This window comes from Pezoporus flaviventris, unplaced genomic scaffold, assembly GCF_033815535.1.
Source record: "Pezoporus flaviventris isolate CSIRO_AGI_PZ_B2104156 unplaced genomic scaffold, CSIRO_AGI_Pfla_v1 ptg000007l, whole genome shotgun sequence".
In the NCBI taxonomy this organism is placed as follows: domain Eukaryota; kingdom Metazoa; phylum Chordata; class Aves; order Psittaciformes; family Psittacidae; genus Pezoporus; species Pezoporus flaviventris.
In genome coordinates this window covers 23173682-23197636 of record NW_026892555.1, presented here as the reverse complement: position 1 = coordinate 23197636, position 23955 = coordinate 23173682, and the positions used below count along the sequence as shown (strand labels likewise).

The following is a 23955-nucleotide window of genomic DNA, read 5'->3' as shown; positions in this document are numbered from 1 at the left end:
CTGCTGAGAGGAAGTAGCTGCTTCCGAGACTTCATTAGAACCTGTCCTTCTTCATGGATTGTCTTTGCCTTTCCGTAGGACATTAAGGTATGCATGGGCAGGAAGAGGATAAGGATTAGCCATTTTGGCCTAGTCCGAGCTGCGAGCCTGCTCCGGCTACTGGAAGTGCCTAGCTTTCAGCACTCCCTTCTCGCCTCAGGGCGCACAGGTGATGCTGCTATAGGGACACGGTGCACACACTGATGAGGGAAGGCTGCAGTAGTGCTGGGGTGACGAGGGGAGCCAGCCCAGCGGTTTCGGTAGGAGGTCATGCTGTTCTTCCACCAGCGTTCCTGCCGCGGGTGTGAGCAACGCCAAGCCGCCACCTCCCTAAAACGAAGCGAGCGGCGGGACCAAGCCCACAGCGCCACAGACGCCATATCCCCGCCCCACAGGACCGCCCCCAGAGACGTCCCGGCTAAAGGCTTGGGGGCGGAGCCATGGACGCCCTGCCCCTCGTCTGGCGCGGAGGGCGGGGCTGGCAGCCATCTTGTTGCCGTCACCGCCTCCGTGAGGGTAGGTGCGACGTGCACGGCTGCGAGTGCTGGCGGAGGGGCCTCTCGGACGGGCGGCGGCGATGAGTGCGGAAGCGGCGGACCGGGAGGCCGCCACCTCCAGCCGGCCCTGCACGCCGCCGCAGACCTCATGGTTCGAGTTCCTGTTGGAGGAGGCGCTGTTGGAGCAGCACTTGCAGAAGCCCTCTCCCGGTGCGTGCAGCGCGGCGGGGCCTTGCTGGCAGCGCGGACCCTTCCCTTCGGCATGGGGAGCGGCCCGGCCTCTATCGGGCCCTGAGGAAGAAATGTTCTCACGTTTCCCCGCGGGCCCCTGTCCCGCCGCTGCGGCCTGTCGCTCGGATGCTGCCTCCGCCTTCCCGGGGCCTGCTGCCGGTGTGGCGCCGCCCACACGCCTCCTGCGTCCCTTACTCGCTCTGGCCCTCGGCTCTGGCTTCTCCCAGGAGGCGCCGCGGGGTTGGGCACTCTGCGTCGGTGAGGTCGTGGCTGACCAATCCCTGCCCGCGGTGCAGGCTTGGACACGGAGGGGCCGCGGCGTGGTTATGGGGGGAGAAGGAAGGAAGGAAGGAAGGAAGGAAGGAAGGAAGGAAGGAAGGTTGGTTGGCAGGAAGGTTGGCGGTGCAGAGGCGTGTGCTGCCGTGGGGCTTGTACCCTGCGGTAGCGGGGAAGTCACGGTGCTGAGGGTGAGAGGGGGCACTAGGCCCAGCGGCAGTGCAGACACGGCTGTGCAGCCTTAGTTAAACGTAATCAAGAACATCTTTTTCTTGGTTTACATTAACTTTCAGATTTAATAACTTGATTTCTCCAGCTTTCCTGAGTGGTAGATCACTTTTCCCTTTGCATATGTGAATTTTCTTTGTGGAAATGTAAGCTTTTTATAATGTGAAGTGCTGCTTGCAAAACTCATTGCAATTTGCAGCTGGTTTTCTCTCTTTGAAGTATTGAAAGGGCCAGGAGTTAGAGATCTCCTAAAGGCTCAGTGCTGAAATTACTCTGTCTTCTTAGGCCTGGAATAAATAAAAACCTAGCCCGGTGTATTATAATAAAATTATTATATTTAAAAGTAGATGATATTTTGATTAACATATGTGGAGTCATCATCTTCAGTACATGAATTCTACAAGCAGGTGAAAGAAACAAGATGACCTTGTATAGTATTGCCTCTACAAAAAATAAATGTAAGCGTAGTCAGGCAGTATCTTTGTGTTTAGATCTTACACTTCTATTTTGCAATTAAAATAATAATGCAAGTTTTATGTTTCTCAAAGTTCACTGAAAGTGTAATAGTTGTGATTTGGTTTCAGTTTTTCAAAACAGATCAGAGGTACTACAGAGACTGTCTTAGTGTGTTCTATGGTCTGCAGTTGCAAGGGAGAGTTATCTTTTAAATGCATTCACAGGTACCAGCAGTTGCTTGTAACTGTTTTTTAAAATACAGAGGATAATCACAAGTAGGTATGATTTTAACAACAGGTAACTTGTGATTTCAAGAGGCAACATTTATTTTCTGTAGATGCAAGTACTGAAACATAATTAATACAAATTCGTGAAAAGAAAGTATGAGAACATGGTTATCATGGTCAAGTAAATTTGAAGGTTAAATATATGTTAATAGCCTGATTTGAGTCAGAATAAGCAAGATATCCTTTGGGATGAGAATTTGGCAGGTTATAATGTCAACTGTATAAATGACAAGAAGATCTCTGTTGATAGCTGCAGCACAGTTAATTTCTGGGCTTACCCAAAATCTGAAGGGTGGCTGTGTTTCTTTGCAGATCCACCACCTGTGGAGCTGATTGTCCAGTTCTTGGAACAGGCTTCAAAACCCTCTGTGAATGAACAGAACCAGGTCCAGCCACCACCTGATAACAAAAGAAATCGCATTTTAAAACTTCTTGCTCTTAAAGTTGCTGCTCATCTGAAGTGGGATTTGGATGTATTAGAGAAAAGGTACAATATGTGCATCTTCACAGTGAAATTACTGAACTGAAGTGGCCCAAGTTCATTATTTTATCAAATGGAAATCTGTCTTGCTTGCTTTTCTGCTTATCTTTCTTACATTAAGTCTGGGGTGTGACAACTGAAGTCAAGTTCAGCTTCACCTGTGGGTTAGGAAACAGTTTTGATGAAGGCAATGTCTGTGAGCAAACCAATACTGTTTGTAGTTTAGAGAGCAAGAATAGTGGGTCACATTAAGATGTGCACATCTAAACTGCATAAAGATAAAATTTAAATTACATTTTCATCAGTGACAAAAAAATCGTATTATTTCTCTTGAGTTAATGGAATGAGATGTCTTTGACTTTTACCTATAAAGTTCTTCTACTCCTGCACTGAATAATGTTTTTGTCATCTCATCAGATACGTCATATTGGTCTACCTTAGTAAGGTGTTTTGGGGTAGGATTACTGCTTGCCAAAGTACCTTTGCAAGGTACAGCACAACTGCAGAGAATGAACAGAAGACTTTAGTGTGGTTAGTTGTGAAAATATTGTATGGGCATATAATAGGGATTTTTTAATAGATATATACTGTAGCTTTGAAAGCAGATGTATAGGAATGTGTACAAAAGGGTTGTTGTTTGGTTTTGCTGTTGTTTTGTGTTTTTTTTTTTTAATGGCTGCTTCGCTTCTCCCAGAAGGAATTTATACTGATATTTATTCATGGTGTATTTTCTGTCAGTTGGTACCTTTGCTTCTTAAAATGCAGGTATAATTCTGATTCAGAAATCAGCCCTACTGCATGATCTTATTTGGCTGATTTTGATAGGATTGTTTTGTCCATCTGTGGTGGGTTTTTTTGAGAACCAGTGTGAACTCATTTCAGCTACTAATTTAGCATCTCTGTGTAGTAGAGTGTTCTGTTAGCTCATGAAGCCTAAAATTGTTTTTTCATTAAGAAATATGCTTTTGTTTGTTAACTGATTATGCCTAAAGGTTCAGTCATGATAGTTTAAAAAGGAATAAAGTAACAGCTTGAGCCAAGCTTTTTCATAAAGCTTCTGCTGTTATCAACAGTTGAATGATGTTCTACTCTTGCCAATGAAAACAAGATTTCTGGATCTTGAATAGTGAGAACAGCACTTGTTAGTTTAAAAGGAGAGCTTGATAGCAGACCTGAAGTCTGAAATAGTACAAGACAGAAATTTATTAACAGGAATTCTGCCTTTAGTTGGTGGAAGTGTAGTTTCATTGGTTGTTTTCAAAACTGGCTTCAAAGATTGCAGATTTTTCACAAGATCAAAGGTACTTTGGCAGTAGCTGATCACTTCTAATTTCTGATAATGTCCAAATCAGGAATAGGGTTTCAGTTGTGTTAAATTACACCTCAGAATCTCGGAGTAATGTAGTCCAGCCTGCTTGCCTTCTCATTTTATCAAGGAATGTTCTGCCCCAGCTAATGTATATTTTTCATAATACAACTTACAGTGCTGTATTCCAGTTCCTAGTCTTAACTTCAGTGTTTACTTGTGGATGCTGTGGAAAGGGAGATAAACCATGATAGCACAGAGAAATGTTCCCTTGACGTGAGTGAAGTTCCGTTCGCAATGGAAGTAGGATCTGGGACTGCTTCAAAAGGATTTCTGATAAGGATAGCTAATAAGATAGGATCTGCTGTTCTGGGTGACTGGATTATTCTGGGGATGTGTCTGTGAACCAGCTGATGTACTACTGCATATTATTAAATCAGCTGTCAAGGCAACCTTCCCCTGTGGCTTAATTTCTGCTGCTAATACTAGTAACTGCTTTACATACCTTATGTAGAGCGCCATCTGACCCAGAGCATTTCTTTATACTAAATGAAGATACTACGCTTGCTTCCATGGGATGATAAATAATAATGTAATACTGAATAGTAGTGTATATTATTTTAAACATCCCAGAAGTAGGATGTTTATATGAAATATCTTTTTCTCTTTTTTTTTTTTTAATAGCTTGTCAGTGCCTGTATTGAACATGCTACTGAATGAGCTTCTGTGTATCAGCAAAGTTCCTCCAGGAACTAAACATGTGGATGTAGACCTGGCTGGCTTACCCCCAACCACTGCAATGGCAATACTGCTCTACAACAGATGGTAAACTTCTTTAAGGCAATAATCTTAAAATCACGATACAACAAAGCAATGTTTTCTTCTATCGATGTACATTGAAGAAGAATCTCGGATAGTAATTTTGTGATCTATATGTAGGTTATAATGAGGAGCTGAGTCTGAAAAGCTATTTTACGGCTGGTTTTGTTCCCTAAAATGTAGTCAAGGTCGTGGCTTGAGCTCTTACCTTGCAGAGTGCTGTTTTTTAGCTATTTATGGACGTAAGACCATTTCCTAAATACTAGATGTGCTCTTGAGTAGGGGGTCTATTCTAATGGTATAATGTATCTGAAATGATAAACTGGTCTTTTTGTGATGTGTAATCTGCTTATTACACTTCTTTGCTTACTTTTCTCCCCTGTGTAGGGCCATAAGAACCATCGTTCAAAGTAGCTTTCCTGTAAAGCAGGTGAAACCTGGTCCACCTCAGTTAAATGTGTAAGTTTCAGGTATAATTCATTTGGATTTTTTGTGTATTTTGTAATCAAAAATTTAATTTCTAAGTGGATTAAATCATGTTAGTAATGTACAGTTGCTTAAAATGTCTAGTTTTAGCCCTGGAAAACTTAATTTATTTCAAGTGTATTCTTATTTTCCTTTCAGACATGCTTGATACATACCAAACGTGCAGATTTGCCTTATAATTGAGATCTTGACCTCTTCTCTCTATTGTCCAGGATGAACCAGATGCAGCAAGAAAAGGAACTAACTGACAATATTTTGAAAGTGGTGAGACTTTCCCCCTCCCTCCTATTTTTGCTTAAATTTACATGTAAATATGACTAGACAGGAAATTAACAGTTGCGTCGCAGTTTTGTTGAATTCAGTATTATTTATGTTTGGCACTTTCATATTTGCTACAGTTCCAGACTGTATGTTCCACATTTCTGTGTGTTCTGAACTGCGTGGTCTCTGCACAGTATGTAGTATGGAATGTGTGTTGTGTGATGGAAGTATTCTTACATCAGCCATCCTTAGCACCGTATGGATTGAGCAAACCTTTGCAAAATCAGTGTGATTAGTTACTAACACCATACCATGCTTAAGCTGCAAAATCATATGGCAAAAAAACTCGGCACTTATTGTTTCCCTTTGAAAGTAGCCTGGCTACTTTCATAAGCTTCCATAAGTAGCCTAGCTCATTTTCCTGCACTTGTACTACTTTGGATCAGTTAATGAATTTGTATTACACATCTTCTACAATTCTTTTATTTTTTCATGGCGTTTTTGTTTGGTTTTTTTTTTTTCCAAATAGCCAAGCATGACTGATGTTTGTTCTACTAATTCATCAACATGTTTGAAAAAAAAGTTGCTGTTCATGTACAAGCTGTTATTACTTCATCTGTGAAATAATAACATAAAACTTACAGTCTGTGGCATAACTTAATGTTTCAAAAATGAACAAAAAGATGGTAGATAAAATAGAAAAATATTTTGTTTAAACTGGCAGTAAGGGTTTGATCCTGTTTCTCTGACTGCCTGAAGCCATAAATTACTGTACAAGAAATACAGTCACAGATTCTACATAGCAATAAGACAGTATACAAGGACTTTCTTTTACTATCCTTTTACTGTTCTGTTACATTCCTAGTGTTAATTTAAACCCAAAGCTAACCTCGAAACCAAAAAGTTGTTTGTTTTTGTTTTTGTTTTTTTTTCAATGGATTTGAACTATTACAGTTGAAAGAGCAGGCTGCTGATTCTATCCTGGTCCTGGAAGGAGCACTTAAATTAAACAAAGATCTTTACGTCCATACTATAAGAACTCTGGATTTATTAGCCATGGAGCCTGGTATGGTGAATGGAGAAACTGAGAGTTCCACAGCTGGACTGAAAATCAGTGCAGAGGAGATACAGTGCCAGGTAGCTTACATTCTGTGATAAAGCTTTCAATTCATATCTATTTCGTTAGGCAAATTGTTAACGCGTATGCGTAATGCGTATGTGTAACATGTATGCTTTTTGAGATAAACTGCAGTGTTTTTCTATTAATGTTTCCCATGTTCTCTTTTAATATAATGGTGTATTACTGACTTTGTTTTTACATTACTAGAACTTCAATTTAGAACTTAGAATTTCAACACTGTAATTATTATTGCTTTCCCCAACTCCTCACTTCTCCCCTACCCCACAGAGTAACCCATTATATGATAAGGACAGTGTATTGCATTGTTTTAACAGTTACATGGAGATCAGTCTGTAATTTTGTAATGCCTGTGCAGAATTGCACACACTGGGATCACAGTTAAAGAAGAAGCAGTATGGTGGGGAAAGTTACGCAGTTTGTGTAGGTATATTAGATAAAACTAGAAATAGTTTAAAGTGTGTATAGTGTTTGAGTTGAAATACTTAATCTTGACTTAAAATGTCATATTAGTTTCCAAAATTTGGTTTATATTTTATTTATGTTTTTCCAAAATGTGTTTTATGTCACTGCTGTTTGTAGGTTTGCTATGATTTGGGTGCAGTCTATTTTCAACAAGGATCTACAAATGCAGCTGTTCATGAAAAAGCTAAAGAAATGTTTTTCAAAACAAAGGAGTTGATTGCAAAGGTACCAAGTGTTTTATTAGCATATGTGTTTCCAGCTCTTCTGAAAAAGAAAAACCTTGCCTAAATTATTGCTTCCTTTTAAAGCAATTTAATAACTGTCAATGATGCACAGAGTTTCTAAAGAAACTTCATGGGATTTGGACAACAATTTTTGTGGCTTTTTTCCATATTCCTTGGATGAAATCATATTAACAAGCTGCAGTATATTGCTGCTTTGTTCTATGTATTGCCTTACACAGTTGTTTTGATGCAAGGAATGCAATGACTACACCTTCAGGGCTAATATTAACTGGACTGAACAGCACATTCTGTGTCATAGAATCATATAATCACAGAATAGTTAGGGTTGGAAAGGACCTTAAGATCATCTAGTTCCAACCCCCCTGCCGTGGGCAGGGACACCTTACACTAAATCATATCACCCAAGACCTCGTCCAACCTGGTCTTGAACACTGCCAGGGATGGAGCATTCACGACCTCCCTGGGCAACCCATTCTAGTGCCTCACCACCCTAACAGGAAAGAATTTCCTTCTTATATCCAATCTAAACTTCCCCTGTTTAAGTTTTAACCCGTTGCCCTTTGTCCTATCACTATTGGTATCTATCACATTGTGGTATTTTGATTGCAGTGATATGTTTTTTGAGGAAGGTAACCATACAGCACTTCCTATTCTTTTTTTTAATCTGGCTTTCCCTTGGAAATCATTGTGCTCTGACTTTCTAAAAAATAGTGTTTTAATTTATAATTAATTCCTTTTTTATTTTGCTTATTTATATTCTAAAACCTGCAAAACTCAGAATTTTATTTAAATAGACAAAACATGGTCTAAGATGTAAAAAGTACGTATAAAAGTATGCTTTTAAAAGAAGTCTGTATATGCACATTCATTTGTTGTTTCATTGTTACCTGGGGAAACTGTGAGTTTCTGTTAATGTTTCCAAGCTAAGCTTATGCTTCCTAATACTTCAACCACCAAGATCTGATTAACCCTTACTTTTCAGAATGGTTCATCATCACTTCATTTTACCATAGATGAAGAACGGTTAGCTGGGTACTGTCAGGCATGTGGAGTTCTTACCTTGTCTTCTGATGATACATCTCAACAGGCAACTCCTTATAGTCAAATCCATAGGTGTATGAAATCTGGCAGCTATCAGGTAAGATGCTTAAATATACCTACATGTATTTGAGGGTTTTGTTATCATTCTATTTGGATGATTCCACCTGAACTGATAGGGATTTAAGTGTTCCAGTTAAACATTAACATAGCATTTTAGAACACGTATGTAGGAATATAATTTGATACTTTTTTAGATTAAAATATCTTGAATTCCATTGAGATACGCAGGTTTGCTTGACATTTGGTTTTGGGAGTTTTGGGTGGTTTGGTTTTTTTTCTTGGATTCTTTGATAGAGAGCTTATGTCGTTTGGTCCCTTTCTGGTTTAACAAATTTTAGTATCACACATGGTACAAGTTGCTTCTGTTAGTTTGATCATTTCTATCAGACAGAAAATTACTTTAACTGTGTCTTTCGCGTTATGCATTGACTATTCCAACTGTGTTTGTGTTACAGGATATAGTGAATATATTCCTTGAAGATAATCTAACCCTCAGTTTACCTGTTCAGTTCAGGCAGTCAGTGCTGAGAGAACTCTTCCAAAAATCTCAACAAGGGTGAGACATTAAGTAATGATCTGTTCAATGATGATGAAAAGCAGTTTTCGTGAGTTACATTTATCATAGAAAGTAGAGAAAATCTTCTAACAACAAATCCAAGAAACTTGAGCCTTTATTTCTGTTACCAGTAGTCTTAACTACATCTCCCAAATAGGGACCTATGTTGTGATGTTTCTCACTGTGCCGTATATGGGAAAAAATTAATGAGAATTAACACTTAATTTTACCACTTTACTGATCTTATTTACGCCACAATTGATCATATATATGTGTGTGTGTGTTTGTATATAGAGCTGGTCAGGTTAACCATACTAAGCAATAATACTGTAGGAGATGCGTACTTTGTTGGGAATGCTGGCAGTTAACTGTGATTAGGAGCTTTGTGCACTGCTGAAATAGCCTAGGGCTGAATGAGTAGGATGGTACATTTACAATAACAAAAAAATTACAATAAGCAGAGAGAGCTAGGTACGTTACAAGGGTAGCTTGTGAATGGCTCCCAACTGAGAAGTGCTAAGCAAATGGCTGCATCTGAAATTCAACCTTCTCTGGAGCTTAGGCACTTGAATGGGGGCTATATGGAAAGCATCTCCATATAATCATGATGATAATTCTTCCCTGAAGGGAAGCTGCCTACAGGTTTTTCTGTTGAAGAAGTGAGAGACCCGGTTTTACATGTGTGAGAAAAAAAGAAGTATTGATTGTAACGGCCTCTTGTGTAAAACCTCAGTAGTTACTGAATTCAGTTTTCACATCAGCTAGAAAGGAGTCAAATAAGTGTCTCCTGTGAGAGAATCTTGGAGGCTGTAGCTTAGCAGTGTCTAGGGGTGTTTTCATCTCTGATATGGCTGATACAGAGCACCTTCAGGGATGAGCACTAGACAGAGATGAATGGAGGAGCATGACCTTGCAATCTAGTCAAGGCATGCAGAGATGGATCAAGAGAAGGAAGCCATACGTTCTGATTATTTGTCTATATTTTTGTACAGTGATTGTGTATTCTGAGATGCACAAATATTCCTGAATTTTTTGAAATGTCAGCTGTGTTGTTAGCTCTGTTTGTCAGAGATGTTCCGTGATCTTCAGTTTTGTGTTCATGCAGGAGTGATGCTCTGGATGAAGTTTGCTTCAAAGTCTGCGTGTGCAACACAGTCTGTGATGTATTGCAGGGTCGAACAGTTGATGTTCAGTTTTGTCAGCTGTTCCTGAAACCTAGCAAAGAGAAAATAGACTTCCTCCTTGAGGTAAACAAAATTACCTGAAATTAGAAGGGGAAACAGTATTTAGAATTATTGTTGCAAGGAATGCTCAGATTTCTGAAGCAGGGAGGAATACTTTGTACTAACTTCAAGAAAGTTGATTAAAGTTTGAGAAGTTACTTTGCAATCACACTCTGTGATCAGTCTTGCATCTGTGTTTATAGCTCCATTTCCATTTCTCCATATTGGAGAACATCTTTCCAGAGTTGACCTGTTGCTTCAGATTGGATTTGAAATTGCTACTATTCCTTGGCATCATTGAAATAGAGACCTTGTTGAATGTTTGTTTTTCAGGGAACAAAGAAACAAATTCTCTAAGACAGAACTTCAAACGAAGTAAAAGCTGGCAATTTAATTCAGTTACCTAGTTATCTTTCAACTGCTGCTATTTTAACTGTTAGTTCTAGTGAATCTCACACATTTGCACTTATAGAAATGTTGGTTCATTTTTAAACTCCTGTGAAAGAACTTTTTTATATACTTAATAATCTTATAAGGCTGAGTGCTACTGTGGCACTCAGTGTCAGCACACCTAAATGTCAGAGGAATAGGCAAAAGGAGTGTGAATTGTGTCTGATGAAAGATTACAGTTGTGTGGAACAGCCTGCCTTGTGCAGGCTGAAAGAAACTGATCCATCTGTGATGGCTACAGTGTTTATCAGATAACTGGTGCCTCACTTGAGAGAGGGAGTTACTGGCTGATACTAATTGTGAGTCAGAAAACTGGGTAGAAACACTGTGTGTAACTAATTGTAAATGTTCTAAGGGGCTGCTTAGTTATTTTCTGCTTTCTTTCCCAGGTTTGTTCAAAATCATTAAACTTGGAAAATGCTTCTGAAGCATTGAAGAGAAAAATGGCAGCATTTCTCAAGTATGTAGCCATACTAAGATAACATGAATTCACACTTTGAAAGCAGTGTAATGCAATACAATAAATTATTTGAGAACTTACAGCTGAAAAAATAAGCGGCTTCTTCCTGCTTGCTCATGTATTAACTTTTTCATTTGTTTAGAAACTTGTGTTTGGGTTTGGAAGATCTTCAGCTTGTCTTCATGATTTCATCTCATGAGCTGTTCATGAAATTGCTGAAAGATGATGAACGGAAGCTCCTCATTGATCAAATGCGGAAGAGATCACCTCGAATCAATCTGTGCACAAAACCTGTGGCTTCTTTTTATGATATCCCAGGTATTTTTCACAGCATTTCCATTAACTTGTATGCAGGGAGTGACCTGTTTCCATGCTTGAAGTTATGTGCAGGTCTGTTGTATGAAAAAGTTTGAGATAATGGTTTCAGAGAGAATACTTTCCATTTTCTGTTGGTGAATGTCCTACTTTATCAAGAAGATGACTATTATTTGCTTGTATGTTGCTTGTATCTCAACTGAGTATAATAGATATGCTCAAATGAATGTGTCATCATAGAATGATTTGGGTTGGAAGGACCTTAAAGATCATCTAGCTCCAGTTCCCTGCCATGGGCAGGAGCGCCTTCCACTAGACCAGGTTGTTCAAAACCCCATCCAACCAAGTGAGAGAGGTGTGGCACTTAGTTTGAGCTATATCTGGCTATTGTTACTGTTGCCGGAAAGGGCAAACTGCCTCTGGATTTAGAGGAGTACTAATGCTTGTCTGACTGTTTGGTGAGCTGGCCCAGGAGTAATGTCCAGATGAAGTTTTAAACTTGCCAAAGTGAAACAAACCTTTTCAGCCAGTTCGTTTCCCAGGTACAGCTGTCGGGCTGTGCAGCTAAACAAGTCAAAGCTGACACAAGAGGTGCCTGTAGGTGACTGAAGCTGGAAAGAACTGACCTTGCCTTGACTTAACGCCAGTTGTGAAAATACATATTTTCACTAAGGCTGTACAGGAACACTACTGTGACAAGGGTAAGGGAATACTCAGAGCTGCTGCTGTGAGAAAAGGGGGCATTGTAAGTTGCCCTTTTGGTTGGGGGAGCTGGGAAGCTAGCACATGGTGTTTCTGGAAAGGCACAAAAGGATGTATGTAACCTTCAGAAGCATTGATGTATCTGCTGTTCTTACACTGGTATATTTAAATTTTCTTATATACTAAAGGAATACAAGCATCTATGTTAAGAAGGAATGTGTTGGAGACCTGATTGCTTTTCTTCTAGCTTCAGCAAGTGTCAATATTGGCCAGCTTGAGCATCAGCTCATACTGTCAGTAGATCCTTGGAGGATTCGACAGATCTTAATTGAGTTGCATGGTATGACTTCAGAACGCCAATTCTGGACAATTTCAAACAAGGTAATTCATCTGCTCATAAGTGCAATTCAAGGTCTGGTTAGGTGTCATGCTGCAATGAACAGTAAACATCTTGTCATAGATCTCAGCATGGTTAATTTTTTTCCCTTTTTCTGCATAATGGTGGTTTAATAAGAATGATGGTAAATACGTACACTCTCATTCTCTATTGGAAGTATTAAAGCAAAATGTGTAACTTTTAAGGAATTACTGGCTGAATCGTAGGCTTTTCTTGTGAGAAAACAGATTTCTGTAGCTTTTGCTTTCAGTGTTGTTCTGACTAGTCAGCAGTATTACTTTAAGTATTTAAACTTTTAAACTGACGTTAAAAGCTGGCAGCAGAAGAGAGGAAGAGATACAATTATTACACTTTTTTTTTTAGTAAGGATTTCTTGTCTTTTTTTTTCCCCCTCTCCCAATTATTGCAGATTCAGAGTATGAGCAAAGTAAGGTAGCTAGCTTTCTTTATCGAACTTCCATCAGAGCAGTACATTACTTCTGATTAGATATAAAAATGAAGGACTTGGCACTTAAATGGCAATAATTGTAAGTGTTTGAGTTTTGTTTATAACATTGTGAGAAGTGACGTGAATTCTAAAACCTGTTTCTGTGCAAATGTCCTATATATTTCTCTCCCAGTGGGAAGTACCAAATGTTTACGGCAATGTTATTTTAGGAATCAAAGACAGTCTGACTAGGGATTTGGTCTACATCCTTATGGCAAAGGGATTACACTGCTGTGCGATTAAGGTGAGCAAGTCATCTAAAGGTACTGGTGAGTGAGTTTGAGCAATTGAATTTCAGCAACACTGAAAATACAGAAAGCCCTTCTTGAGAGAAAGAATTGTAAAAATGGGGTGTGAGGGAGATAGTAACAAGTCCTGTGTGTCATATGATGGTTTAATATTTCTGTCTCAAGAATTCCATCAACAGACCAAGGATAATGGCTTTCCAGTTAGTTGGGCTTGGAGATTATTTCATTCATACGAAGTTTTGATGATGACGCACTAAATCATGTTGTATCTAAACCCAGTTTCACACGAGGAATTTATTGGAATGCTGGTTTATTTTCCTTGTAGTTGACAATACTGTAGTTTGCTAAACTACAAGATAAAAAAAAAACCACTGCACCCAGTATGCCAATAGTTACTTCTGGTATGTTTACTTCTTGTTTTCTTTAAAAAATCTGGAACTGTTAAGCTTAATAGCAAGGCCATAAGATTCACATATTGAGAGCTGAACAGTGCATTAACTCTTAGTCTTCTCCTTTATGAATCCATTAGGAATCATTAATGCATATCCTTCTCATTGCAGGATTTTGTCCATGCAAAACAGCTTTTTGCTGCTTGCTTGGAGCTTGTGACAGAGTTTTCTCCAAAACTCCGCCAAGTCATGTTGAATGAAATGCTACTTTTGGACATTTACACTCATGAAGCTGGACCTGGCGCTTCTGGAGAGCGTCCTCCTTCTGACCTTATAAGCAGAGTCCGAGGATATTTGGAAATGAGAGTTCCTGGTAAGTACATTGCTGTCATTTGTGGGACGCAATAAAGTACAAAGCTTGTGAGAAAGGAATAAAGAAAACAACTTTATGTGATAGGTTTACCATTTAGAAGTGTAATTGGAAAAACAGTAGTGAAGTTTGACACTGGTTTTAGTGAGGCTTTAGAAGTCTGATTAGTTCTTGGAAGCTGGAAAAGAGAACAGCATGTCATGAAGCCTACATACGGCTAAACACTGACTGGCTAGTGCCATTTAAAGGGCTTGAACAGGATAAAACATGGCTTCACGCTGAGGGATTAATGTAATGCTGTTGTGGTTAGAGAAGTCGTTGCTTCTAGCTTTCAGAGGTGAGGTCTCTTGTTGGACTGAGTATCATGTTTTTCTGTGATAGCTATGGAACAGAAATATCTAATCCGGGGGAATGGGTTTTGCTTGCTTTCATATAACACTGTGTTTGTTAAAAAAAATAATAAATAAAGCAAAGAACATCTGTTCTTCCAGATATTCCTCTTCGACAAGTTATAGCTGAAGAATGTGTTGCCTTCCTGTTAAACTGGTGTGAGAATGAGTATTTGACCATGCAAGTTCCATTACCTCTGGTTCAAACTAATCCTTATGTGAAGGTAAATAGTGCTCAGTCTCAAAGCCTTTTCAGGCTGTAATTTACTTTTTCGTGCTGGGATCTTTTGTACTTTCAAAAGCATGTGCCCTTTTGTCTCTAGAGTGTTGGGTTTTGTGGCTGTCATGACTTGGGTCTGGTGTAGGAGACAGCAGGGCTAAGCAGCCAGTGTGTTTGACAGGTCACTAAAGACGTGAAGGCTATGCTGCAAGGGCATATGAAACAAATTGCACTTAGCCCTTGTTGGCTGCCAGCTGAGCTTGGTTTCGTAAGCATCAGGTGTGTGTGGTTGTGATTGAAATCCTGTAGCACTTCTGTAAAGGAGTCACCTCCTACATGAATTCAGGCTGAGAGTTCTAGCTGAGGGGAATGAAAAGTGTATAGATCTGAGGGGAATAAAAATGTATCTGGTTGTTGTTCTGTTTGTAAGACACTTGTTTTCCAGGTGCGCTGTGGTGGTTCTGTTTTTTAACCCAACACCAGTTTTGAATTTTTGGAGACATCCAAGCATTGGTTTTTTGGAAACTTAGCTTTCAGAATGGTTTTACAGGACTGTTTCTGCTTCAGAGTCTGGCAGTGAAGCTGAAAGCAGATCATGTTCCAGGACAGGTTCATTTTTGGCCTGCTCTGCTTACCTGTGATATTTCCTAATTTCTGTCCTGAGCCTCAATTTTTTCTCTATAGCAGAGGGTGTCAGTATCAGTTTAGATTAATTATTAGAGACAGTTTTTATAAAACTGTATTTTACAGGGTTTAGGTTTTATGCTGTATACTGTAGTAGAGTGTAAAGCTTGCTTTCTGGAACTTGTAATAATAAAATATACCCTAAGAAAACTACTAAAAGGATAACTCCTCTGCTGTTTAATTCCAGTCTTCCAGGTTCCTCATGTCCTCTGCTGCAGAGTTTAGTCACATGGCTTTGTAGTTTGCAACTTAAAATAATCGTTTAACCGTTTTAAATGCCCTTGCTGTAGTCAGTGTCCAGAGAAGCTGCGCTTACTGTATTTTCTCTTTTGCATTGTATAGCTGGGACAATTGCTGGCTGCTACTTGCAAAGAACTTCCAGGTCCCAAAGAAAGCAGACGGACAGCTAAAGACCTTTGGGAAGTTGTGGTACAAATCTGCAGTGTATCTAACCAGCATAAACGGGGGAATGATGGCAGAGTGAGTTTGATAAAACACAGGGAGTCTACACTGGGCATTATGTACAGGTGTGTCTGCTTAAATTATTTTTGAAGATTGTTTGAATGGTATGTCTGACCACCTGTTCCCTTCAGAAATTGTCTGGATTCCACTGTCAGAATGGTGGCAGCAGCTAAAGGTCTTTACTGAGTAAACAGTCCACCCAATGGCAGTGTTGGATATTAGTGGTGATGTGTTGCCTTTCATTTTCAGAGGGAGAGAAAAGGAGTGTATGGGATTAAGGTCAGAATACAGACACTGAAGCATATGTGTCTGTGCTCCATTATAACCAGTGTAGATCTTCCAGTAAAGTCAGTAGCATCTAGAGGGCAGTTTAGCTGACCAACTGGAGGTGTCTGCTTTTCATTAACTGAAATTGTTCTGCAGGCTCCATTGACTGCAACTCTGTTCAGTTTTGGTACTTGCTATACAGAAAAACACGTGGACAGGCTGGAGAGGGTCCAGAGAAAGGTCCGATCCAAGGGCTGGGAAAGCCTGCCTTATACAGAAAGGCTGGGAGAGAGAACTGGGTTTGTTCAGCCTAGAGAAAAGAAGACTTAGTGGAGACCTTTTATTACCATGTTCCAGTAGTTAAAGGGTGGCTACAAAGAAGATGGAGACTTCCTTTTTACAAGGAGTCAGTCACATGGAAAAGATGAGGGGTAATGGGTACAAGGTACTACTGGGGAGATTGCAGTTGGGCGCAAGAGGACAATTTCTGAGAATAAGAATAATCGGCCATTGAAATAATCTCCCCAGGGAAGTGGTAGGTTACACTTTCTGGATTTGTGTTTGTGATTTGGTTGGGCAGGGTGATGGGCCTTCTGGGGTCATGCTTTGCTAAGAAAGGTTGGACCAGATGATCACTGAGGTCTCTTCCAACCTGGTGTTCTAGGATTCTGTGATTAACTACCCTTGTAACTGCATTAAACACCTACATAAACACCAGCATAGGTGTTTATGTGTATCTTGAGGTTTCTGAATTTAAAGCTAAATGTTATTCAGTCTTGAAATGAAATTCTTGTTCAGCTGAGCTCCTGGGAAGAGGGAAAGGAAGAAACTGTTCTTGACTGGAGTAATTTCACCGTCAGTTCCCTAACCTCTGCCAGTCTTAGTTTAATTGACTGATGGATTGATTCATTCAGGACTCTCCGATTTGTTCTCTCAGTAAATATTTTCAGCCTGTTCTTATGTTCAAGCCTAATTAAAAGTTGCCTGTTACGGTAAATTCTGGGATGTATGATTATATCAAACAGCTTTCCATGTTATAAACTTGGGAAAGATGCCCCTGTCAAACTATTGACTGTTTCTTTGCCTTTCTTGAGCTAATCAGGTTAATGTGTACCTAAGACCAGCTGCTTTTGCTTATCCTGCCGTGGGATGGGTGAGAGAGGGTATGTGCTTGCTGTAGGTTTCAGTTGTACTCAGGCACGGAAAAGGAAGCAGTACAGGTGTACTCTGGGATGCTGAACCTCTTCTGACCCCTCTGATTCAAACAGTGAAGGGCAGTGACCCCGTTGTTGTTATGGAAAAGAGGCAGTGAAACCTTTTACAAACAGGCTGTGCTTGTCTGGGTTGTTTTATGGTGACAGTTCTGGTGTGGCATGATGAGGAAATCAGTGTACATCGTAAATGGTCACTGCACACCCTCTTCTGTAAGCCTGGAGGTCACTGTTGCAATCTTAGCTGGAAGAGATACAGTACAGCTCAGTTGCTTTCCCTTTTGGAGTCAATGGTTAACTAGCTACAAAGTGATTTTCCTGCCTTTTATAGCTTGATGGAATAGCACATACCTCTTCTTTAACCTCTTTTAAATGTAAAACTTGCTACTTGACTGTATTAGAAGTGAGTGACCTGCCTGAGTGTTTTCACTTGTGTACCCTGCATTTGTGAACTTAAAGGTGAAAGGCTGTTTTGGCAGGTGAAGGATTTGCTTTACGGACCTAGTTTCCAGTGTATTAACTTTGCATGTATTCTTTGTTGTGAACAGTTACTTACATGGGGTTTTGTGTCTCTAATTTAGGAGTGAATTGCTGTCCTTCATCAAAAAGCTTCGGGTAAGTTATAGTGGTCTTGAGAATGTGTTTGCAACCAGAACTTCCTTTTGATAGAGCTTTTTTCTGGACTTTTCCTTTTAAATTCCAGAAAGTCTGACAGCCCTATAGGTGTGTTGTACGGCTGAAGAACTCCTGGATTTGCTATAGCTATCATACAGCAGTGTTGCATAGTCTATGAAAAAATTACCCTGAATTCTGATAGTGGAGATCTGTTACCATTAGGAATGTATCTTATTGCAGCTGTCTCAAAGCAAAGCATTCCTTTTGGAGGGAGGAGGAGGCAGCTACGTGCATCATAAAGGCAGCAGAAGTAAGAGGAATGGAAATTGTTCATAGCTTGTGGGTTTGTAAGTGCTTAAGTTGTAGTGTACCTAGCTCAAGTTTAAGGCTAGGCAGTAGCCACGGAAACAACAGAAATGTGGAAAACCTGAGTGAAGTTTATATTCAAGGTGTTATTTGGGAAAATGTGAATTAAAGACTTCCCTCAGAAGCTCTCACAATACCCTTGTGTTGCAGGATTCCTAACAAAATACTGCCCTATTTCAATGTAGTGATGTCGGAACTTCTTGCATAGCTTTAGAGCTTAGGGAAGAAACTGGAGTTTCGGTAGTTCATGGGGATGCTATTTACTGTTTTTTTTCCCTTTACAGGAACCATTGGTTTTAACCACAATATTGTCCCTGTTTGTCAAGCTTCATAATGTTCGGGTTAGTACATACCATAAACATCATCCTTGGCTTTCTGGAAAGGTTTCTCTTTGTAAATTCTCTTAATCTTTCTTCCCTTAGGAAGACATTGTGAATGATATTGCAGCAGAGCACATTTCCATCTGGCCCTCCTCCATCCCCAAGTAAGATGATAATTAAAAATACAGGTTTCAAAGTATGTGTTCACATAATTGGTTTGGTTTTGGTTGCTGTGTGTTAGTTACTGTGAGTGTGACTTCTGCCATCATAATAGCCAAAGGGACATATAGTATATATTGATTTGTTCTGGTTGGATTGAACTATATTTCTCCAGTGACATTTAAAGGCTCTGTGGGGCTAGAACCTCATTGGTTCAGATTCTTTGTATGCGCTGGGAGAGAGGTGATTCCTGTGAGAGAGGGAGATTGTAAAGCTTAGTGTGGTTAATCTGTCTTTAACCGGTCTGATTGAATAGTCTTATTGTTCCCAGTGTAGATTTCAGTGTGTATTGTAAAGTCAGGCAGAAGGAAATTGTTCAGTGTTACCAGAATTTAGCAGAAGGGTGAGTAAAAACATGTTTTTAAAACTGGAAGTTCCACACAAACTTCAGGAACGGCTGCCCAAGCAATGTGCCAAGCCATTCCCTCCTTCCTTTCTAAGCCTGTTCCATAGGTTTCCAGAGATCGCTGTGGCCTGTGGATGCTGTGATAAATTTGTAGCGGTTTCAGGTGTTGTCTTCAAACACCTTGTCCTTGAAACTGAGCAGATGTGTTTTTGCACAGAACCCTCTTGCAGTGTAAGCCCCAGGTAGAGTTCTGATGTCTGTGAAGGGTGTATTTGTTCTGTCAGACTTGCAGCAGTGAAACAATTCAACAGTAGGCACTAAGTCTTCCTGAGTTATTTTTGCTTGACACTTCATGCAAGGTGCTTTGGACTTAAACTAGATGGGAAATTGGATCCATGTTTAAAAAAGCAAACTGATGACTTAGGAATTATTTTTCTTCTGGTTTTTATCCTTTAGCCTCCAGTCAGTGGACTTTGAAGCTGTGGCTGTGACAGTGAAAGAGCTGGTGAGCTACGCACTGACCATCAATGCAAACAACCACTTCTGGTTAATTATTCAGGCAGATATTTATTTTGGTAAGTGAAACCAATGTCTATTGTTAGCATGTGTGAGGAGTGCTTTGCTGCTCCAGGACTATGTTTGACATAACGTTCCTTAAATTTTCTCTTATGAAAAGAAGCTTGTGGTAGATGAGTTTAGAATCCTCAGGTGAGTTTGGGAGGTTGTCTAAACCCACAGAGAGACTTGGCTTTCAGTGGACTTGCTTTTAGGGTAGGGGAAACTGTAAGCGTCATAATTAACTTCACTTTTTTAGGGCAGTTTGTCCTTGAGTGCTATAGTTACTGAAGCCTCTAATATCAGAGTCTTTTATTAAGTGAATGGAAAGTTGTGTGAGTAGAGATTGCTTTTAAATGTGGAGATGGGGTTCACTGCAGCCTAAGCCAAGTGGGGCGGAAAGGATCTGTGTTTGATGTAGAAAGGTATCTAGGATTTGTAAACTAGGAAGCATGAACTGATCTGGTGTTGGTTGTGATGGGAAGCCCTTTCCTGTCATTTTGTCCTCACCTGCCCCTTCTGCAGTACTTGTCCTTGCTCCTCAGCAAGGAGCAGCCAACAGAACTGGGACATGAAGTGTTTCAGATTCTGGGCACCATGACATGCACCCAGACTGCACTAAGGCAGCACTTGCCTAGAGAAATCTTGCCCAGATTATGTGATACTGGGCTTTGTTAAATTGTTCCCCACTCCAGAGTCAGTCCCTGAGGCTTACTTTGTAGTGTGAGTAAAGAGAGTGCAGAGGGGTAGGTGCTGAAGAATGACCTTTCAGAAGATGGGCAGACATGCACAGTACTACCTGGTGCATGAGCTAACGAAGGACATAGCTGTAGATGTCCTCAAAGGTAGCTGGGTATTTCTTCCACTTAAATTATCAGTCAGTACCACTCTAGGGGAACTTAGCATTTAAGACAGACTGTTCTTTACTGGCAATAAAACAAGGTACACTTCTGTGCCTCTGCCATATACTTGCTAGTGCTTTGGGCTGTAAGAGGAGACAGGGCACATGTTCCTGAATCAGCTGTTTTTTGGAGTGGAAGCATACCTGTGGTGTGCTGTAACCTGTACTGCAGAAATCCTGGCCTGTTTCTTCCAAAGAAGACAAATACCTAGAAGATGTTTTGGGGTGAAGGGGTCTTAATCCAGTGTTTAATGCTGTCACCTTTTACATGGGAGAGTGATTCAGGGCTATAAACTGGCAGCATTTGCTGTTCACACGAACTGGAGCAACCACCCAGGAGTAGGATGATTCTGTAGGGAGCCTCAGAAGCTGGCACCCAAAAGAGCAGTGCTTGGAGCACACCTGTGTGTCAGATCTGTGTTTCAGAAGCATGTGGATAAGCAGACTGCTCTGGCCACGTGTCCCCTGTAGGCTGCCCTCCTGTCAGCCCAGTGAGAACTTGCTGGGAATAAAACTAGCACAGAGCTATGAGGTGTGGCAACATGAGTCAGCCCTCTAACTGGCACCAGCTAAGCTCCTCCACTACCACCTGTGTGCCTGGTTCAAGGAAGTCAAACTTCTTTACTCTCAGGTTGATGGATTTAAGATTCAGTACCTGAAGAACAGGCAGTAATTCTCAAAAGGCAGAACTTCTCTGTGTTACCGGCTCTCTTCATTGTGTAGTTTTCTGTCCACCACTGTTTTACCACCTCCTGTGTGTTGGGGTTTTTAAACAGTGATAGGGAAGTCACTTTCCCAGTAGACTTGAGCAGTAAGGGAGATGTATCTGAGTCATTCCATAAATAATTGATAAGAGACTTAGAAGTAACTGCTCTGTTTACTTTAGAGACCTTATTTTGCTTTTTTTCCATTGCAGCAACGAATCAGTACTCAGCAGCTCTTCACTATTATCTCCAAGCAGGAGCTGTGTGCTCAGACTTCTTCAATAAAATGGTGCCACCAGATGTGTACACAGACCAGGTACACTAAAATGGAATTTGGATGTACAGAAATCTCTTTTGGATGCGGTTGGCATCCTGATTCTGTGTAGAGCCAAAACGGCTCCCCAGGCCCGCACTCTTGTAGCCGTGTAGCCAGATTCTGTACTGCTGTGCAAGGAGGTCTGGAGGTGGGTGAGATTGTAACTTACCACTGCTGGAGCATGCTGGAGGTGCAGCACTGCACACAGTGGGTACCTGCCCACTTTGCAAGCATGTGTAACAAGTGGCTCTTCAGTTGTGAATGGGCCATGAGTAAGAATCCCTTAATAACTGTGTGTGCTGGGAGAGTCTTTGGTCCCAGCCACAGTGTGTTCAGTGGCGCCTTTCAGTCACTGTAACCTTTATTCCAGGCATTTGGTTTGTCAGGAAGCGGGTGTGTTACTTGCAGGCTGCATTTTGGTGGGCAATAGGAAGGAGCTGTCTGGACCCAGGGAAAGTAGTGATTTATGTGCCCTGTCCAACTGCTGCTCCCATCATGGTCCCGTTCATACAGCATATGAGAGCTTCAGACCCTGGTCAGGGATCATCTTCATTGTTCACAGCCCTGTCCAAGCTGTGCCTCCCTTGTGCCAGGCAGCAGTGGTGCAAGAGTCCCAGCTGGGATAGTGTTCTGTCACATGTGCTAGTGTGTGCCTACCCCGGTGCTGTTCCATCCCCACATTCCATCAGGCCTTGTCAGTAGGCAGCAGGAAATAAAGGTAACACTTTTTAACAGGCCGCAGCTTGGCTCTTAACACCAGAAATGCAGCACTCTCTGTACCAGGCACCATAACCCCTGTGAGGTCTCCTCAGGGAAGAAAGCTCAGTCCATCAGTGGATGTGCTAGAACACAGGAGTTGGGGGAGTAAGGATGTAGGCAGCCAGTTAGATGGTCCCTTGCATTTACAAAACATGAAATAAGTTGCTGTTTGTGTTCCAGTGTTGGCGTTTCAAAATGCGTGTTCTGTTTTTAACCATTCTGTAGGTGATAAAAAGAATGATAAAGTGCTGTTCTTTACTCAACTGTCACACCCAGGTAGGAGGTGAAACATGGCAGTAAGTAAAACGCTGGTTTTTATTTTGATGTTAATGGGGAGGAAAGTAAAATGGAATCCAGCTTTCCTTGTAAATGCAATCTGCACTATTAGTAGATTTTGTTCTTACTGTTGCTGCTAGGACACTGAAAGGACTGAAATTAGTAAATAGGGATATACTTGGAAATGCTGTAAATAGTAGAAAGAATCTGGGGTTTCTTTGTCCCTTTTTCTGTTAGTACATGGATATATTTATTTTCTGTAGGGCTGAGTACGTACCTTCCCTTTAGTTACTGCTGTTGGTATTGCAGCATGAGCTGTGGCTGCTCTCGTAGTTCAGGTGCTTGGAAGGTGCTCACTGTGGAAAGGAGCTCTGGCTCAGGTCTGGAGCAGGGGCAGTACTACTGAGGGGTTCTGTGGGGATTTGAGGCATTGAAACCCACCCTGAGTCTCTCCTTACAGGTAGCTATTCTATGCCAGTTCCTCAGAGAAGTAGACTACAAAACTGCATTTAAGGCACTGCAAGAGCAAAACAGGTGAATGTTACATTTGTAGCTACGTGTACAGGGGTTATGAGTGTGTTAATAACGTGGTCTGTGTGCTCTTTCAGCCATGATGCCATGGATTCTTACTACGAATACATCTGGGATGTCACCATCTTGGAGTATCTGACATGTATCCTTTCACTAGAATACCATCAGAGCTCACACTGGATGTTCGTGGCAGGAAAAAGTTGATTTCCTACCCCAGTGTCTTTTCTTGACTCACCCTCAGATCTCCACCACAAAAGAGGAGAGACAGACAAGCGGCAGATAGCAGTGAGTGCACTGGGGTGCTGGGGCGGAGTGGGGTTCATAGAATGGTTTGGGTTGAAAGGGACCTTAAAGATCATCTTGTTCCAACCCCTTGCCATAGGCAGGGACATCTTCCACTAGACCACGTTGCCAGGGAATCCCCTGCCAGGGATGGGGCAGCCACAGTGTCTCTTGGCAGCCTAACCAAGACTACCATAGTCTGTCTTTACCTCCCTGAAACTGTATTGTATAATTCTTAATGGAATCTGGATGCTGATGGGAAGTGGGGGGGGTGGCATAGAAATAAATCACTACTGCTGAACTGGCCCCGTAGTGCCACAATCTCACTTGAGCACTGCTGCTCACCCTGTCTCTTGTTCTTGCCAGATAAAAGCCATCGGCCAGACAGAGCTCAATGCCAGTAACCCTGAGGATGTCCTGCAGCTTGCTGCCCAGAGGAGGAAAAAGAAGTTTCTTCAAGCAATGGCAAAACTTTACTTCTAGGCTAATACTGGAGGGCCATGATAACATGGGTGGGAATGGAAAAAAAAAATATCTTTCAAGACTTTTATTTTTAAAATTAATTTCAATTTTTATACAACATTTACAGTCTAGTATTTTTTTTAGAAATAGATGAAAT

At 41.0% G+C, this 23955-nt stretch overlaps 1 protein-coding gene and 1 long non-coding RNA gene across 5 annotated transcripts; both read left to right on the top strand.

Annotated features, from left to right (window-relative positions):
* The first annotated feature begins 543 nt into the window (after positions 1-543).
* INTS8 (integrator complex subunit 8) lies at positions 544-23918 on the top strand. Of its 4 annotated transcripts, none has more exons than XM_061448091.1 (27): positions 544-746; positions 2327-2501; positions 4486-4626; positions 5008-5079; positions 5319-5370; positions 6322-6504; positions 7088-7195; positions 8198-8353; positions 8772-8872; positions 9978-10119; positions 10935-11005; positions 11148-11323; positions 12270-12403; positions 13040-13150; positions 13715-13916; positions 14405-14526; positions 15549-15733; positions 17728-17761; positions 18412-18468; positions 18550-18611; positions 19469-19587; positions 21385-21488; positions 22473-22523; positions 22984-23057; positions 23132-23196; positions 23296-23339; positions 23703-23918. In XM_061448091.1, the coding sequence occupies exons 1-27, from the start codon at positions 617-619 to the stop codon at positions 23817-23819; spliced, it is 2988 nt and encodes a 995-aa protein (XP_061304075.1). In that variant the 5' UTR covers positions 544-616; the 3' UTR covers positions 23820-23918. The 4 variants fall into 4 exon arrangements, with proteins under 4 accessions (XP_061304075.1, XP_061304077.1, XP_061304076.1 ...); XM_061448094.1 differs by lacking the exon at positions 544-746 and adding an exon at positions 1163-1234; XM_061448093.1 differs by lacking the exon at positions 13040-13150.
* LOC133266665 (uncharacterized) lies at positions 15740-16405 on the top strand. Its single transcript, XR_009742476.1, has 2 exons — positions 15740-16019; positions 16260-16405. It is a non-coding gene; the product is annotated as an uncharacterized LOC133266665 (long non-coding RNA).
* Positions 23919-23955: the final 37 nt, after the last annotated feature.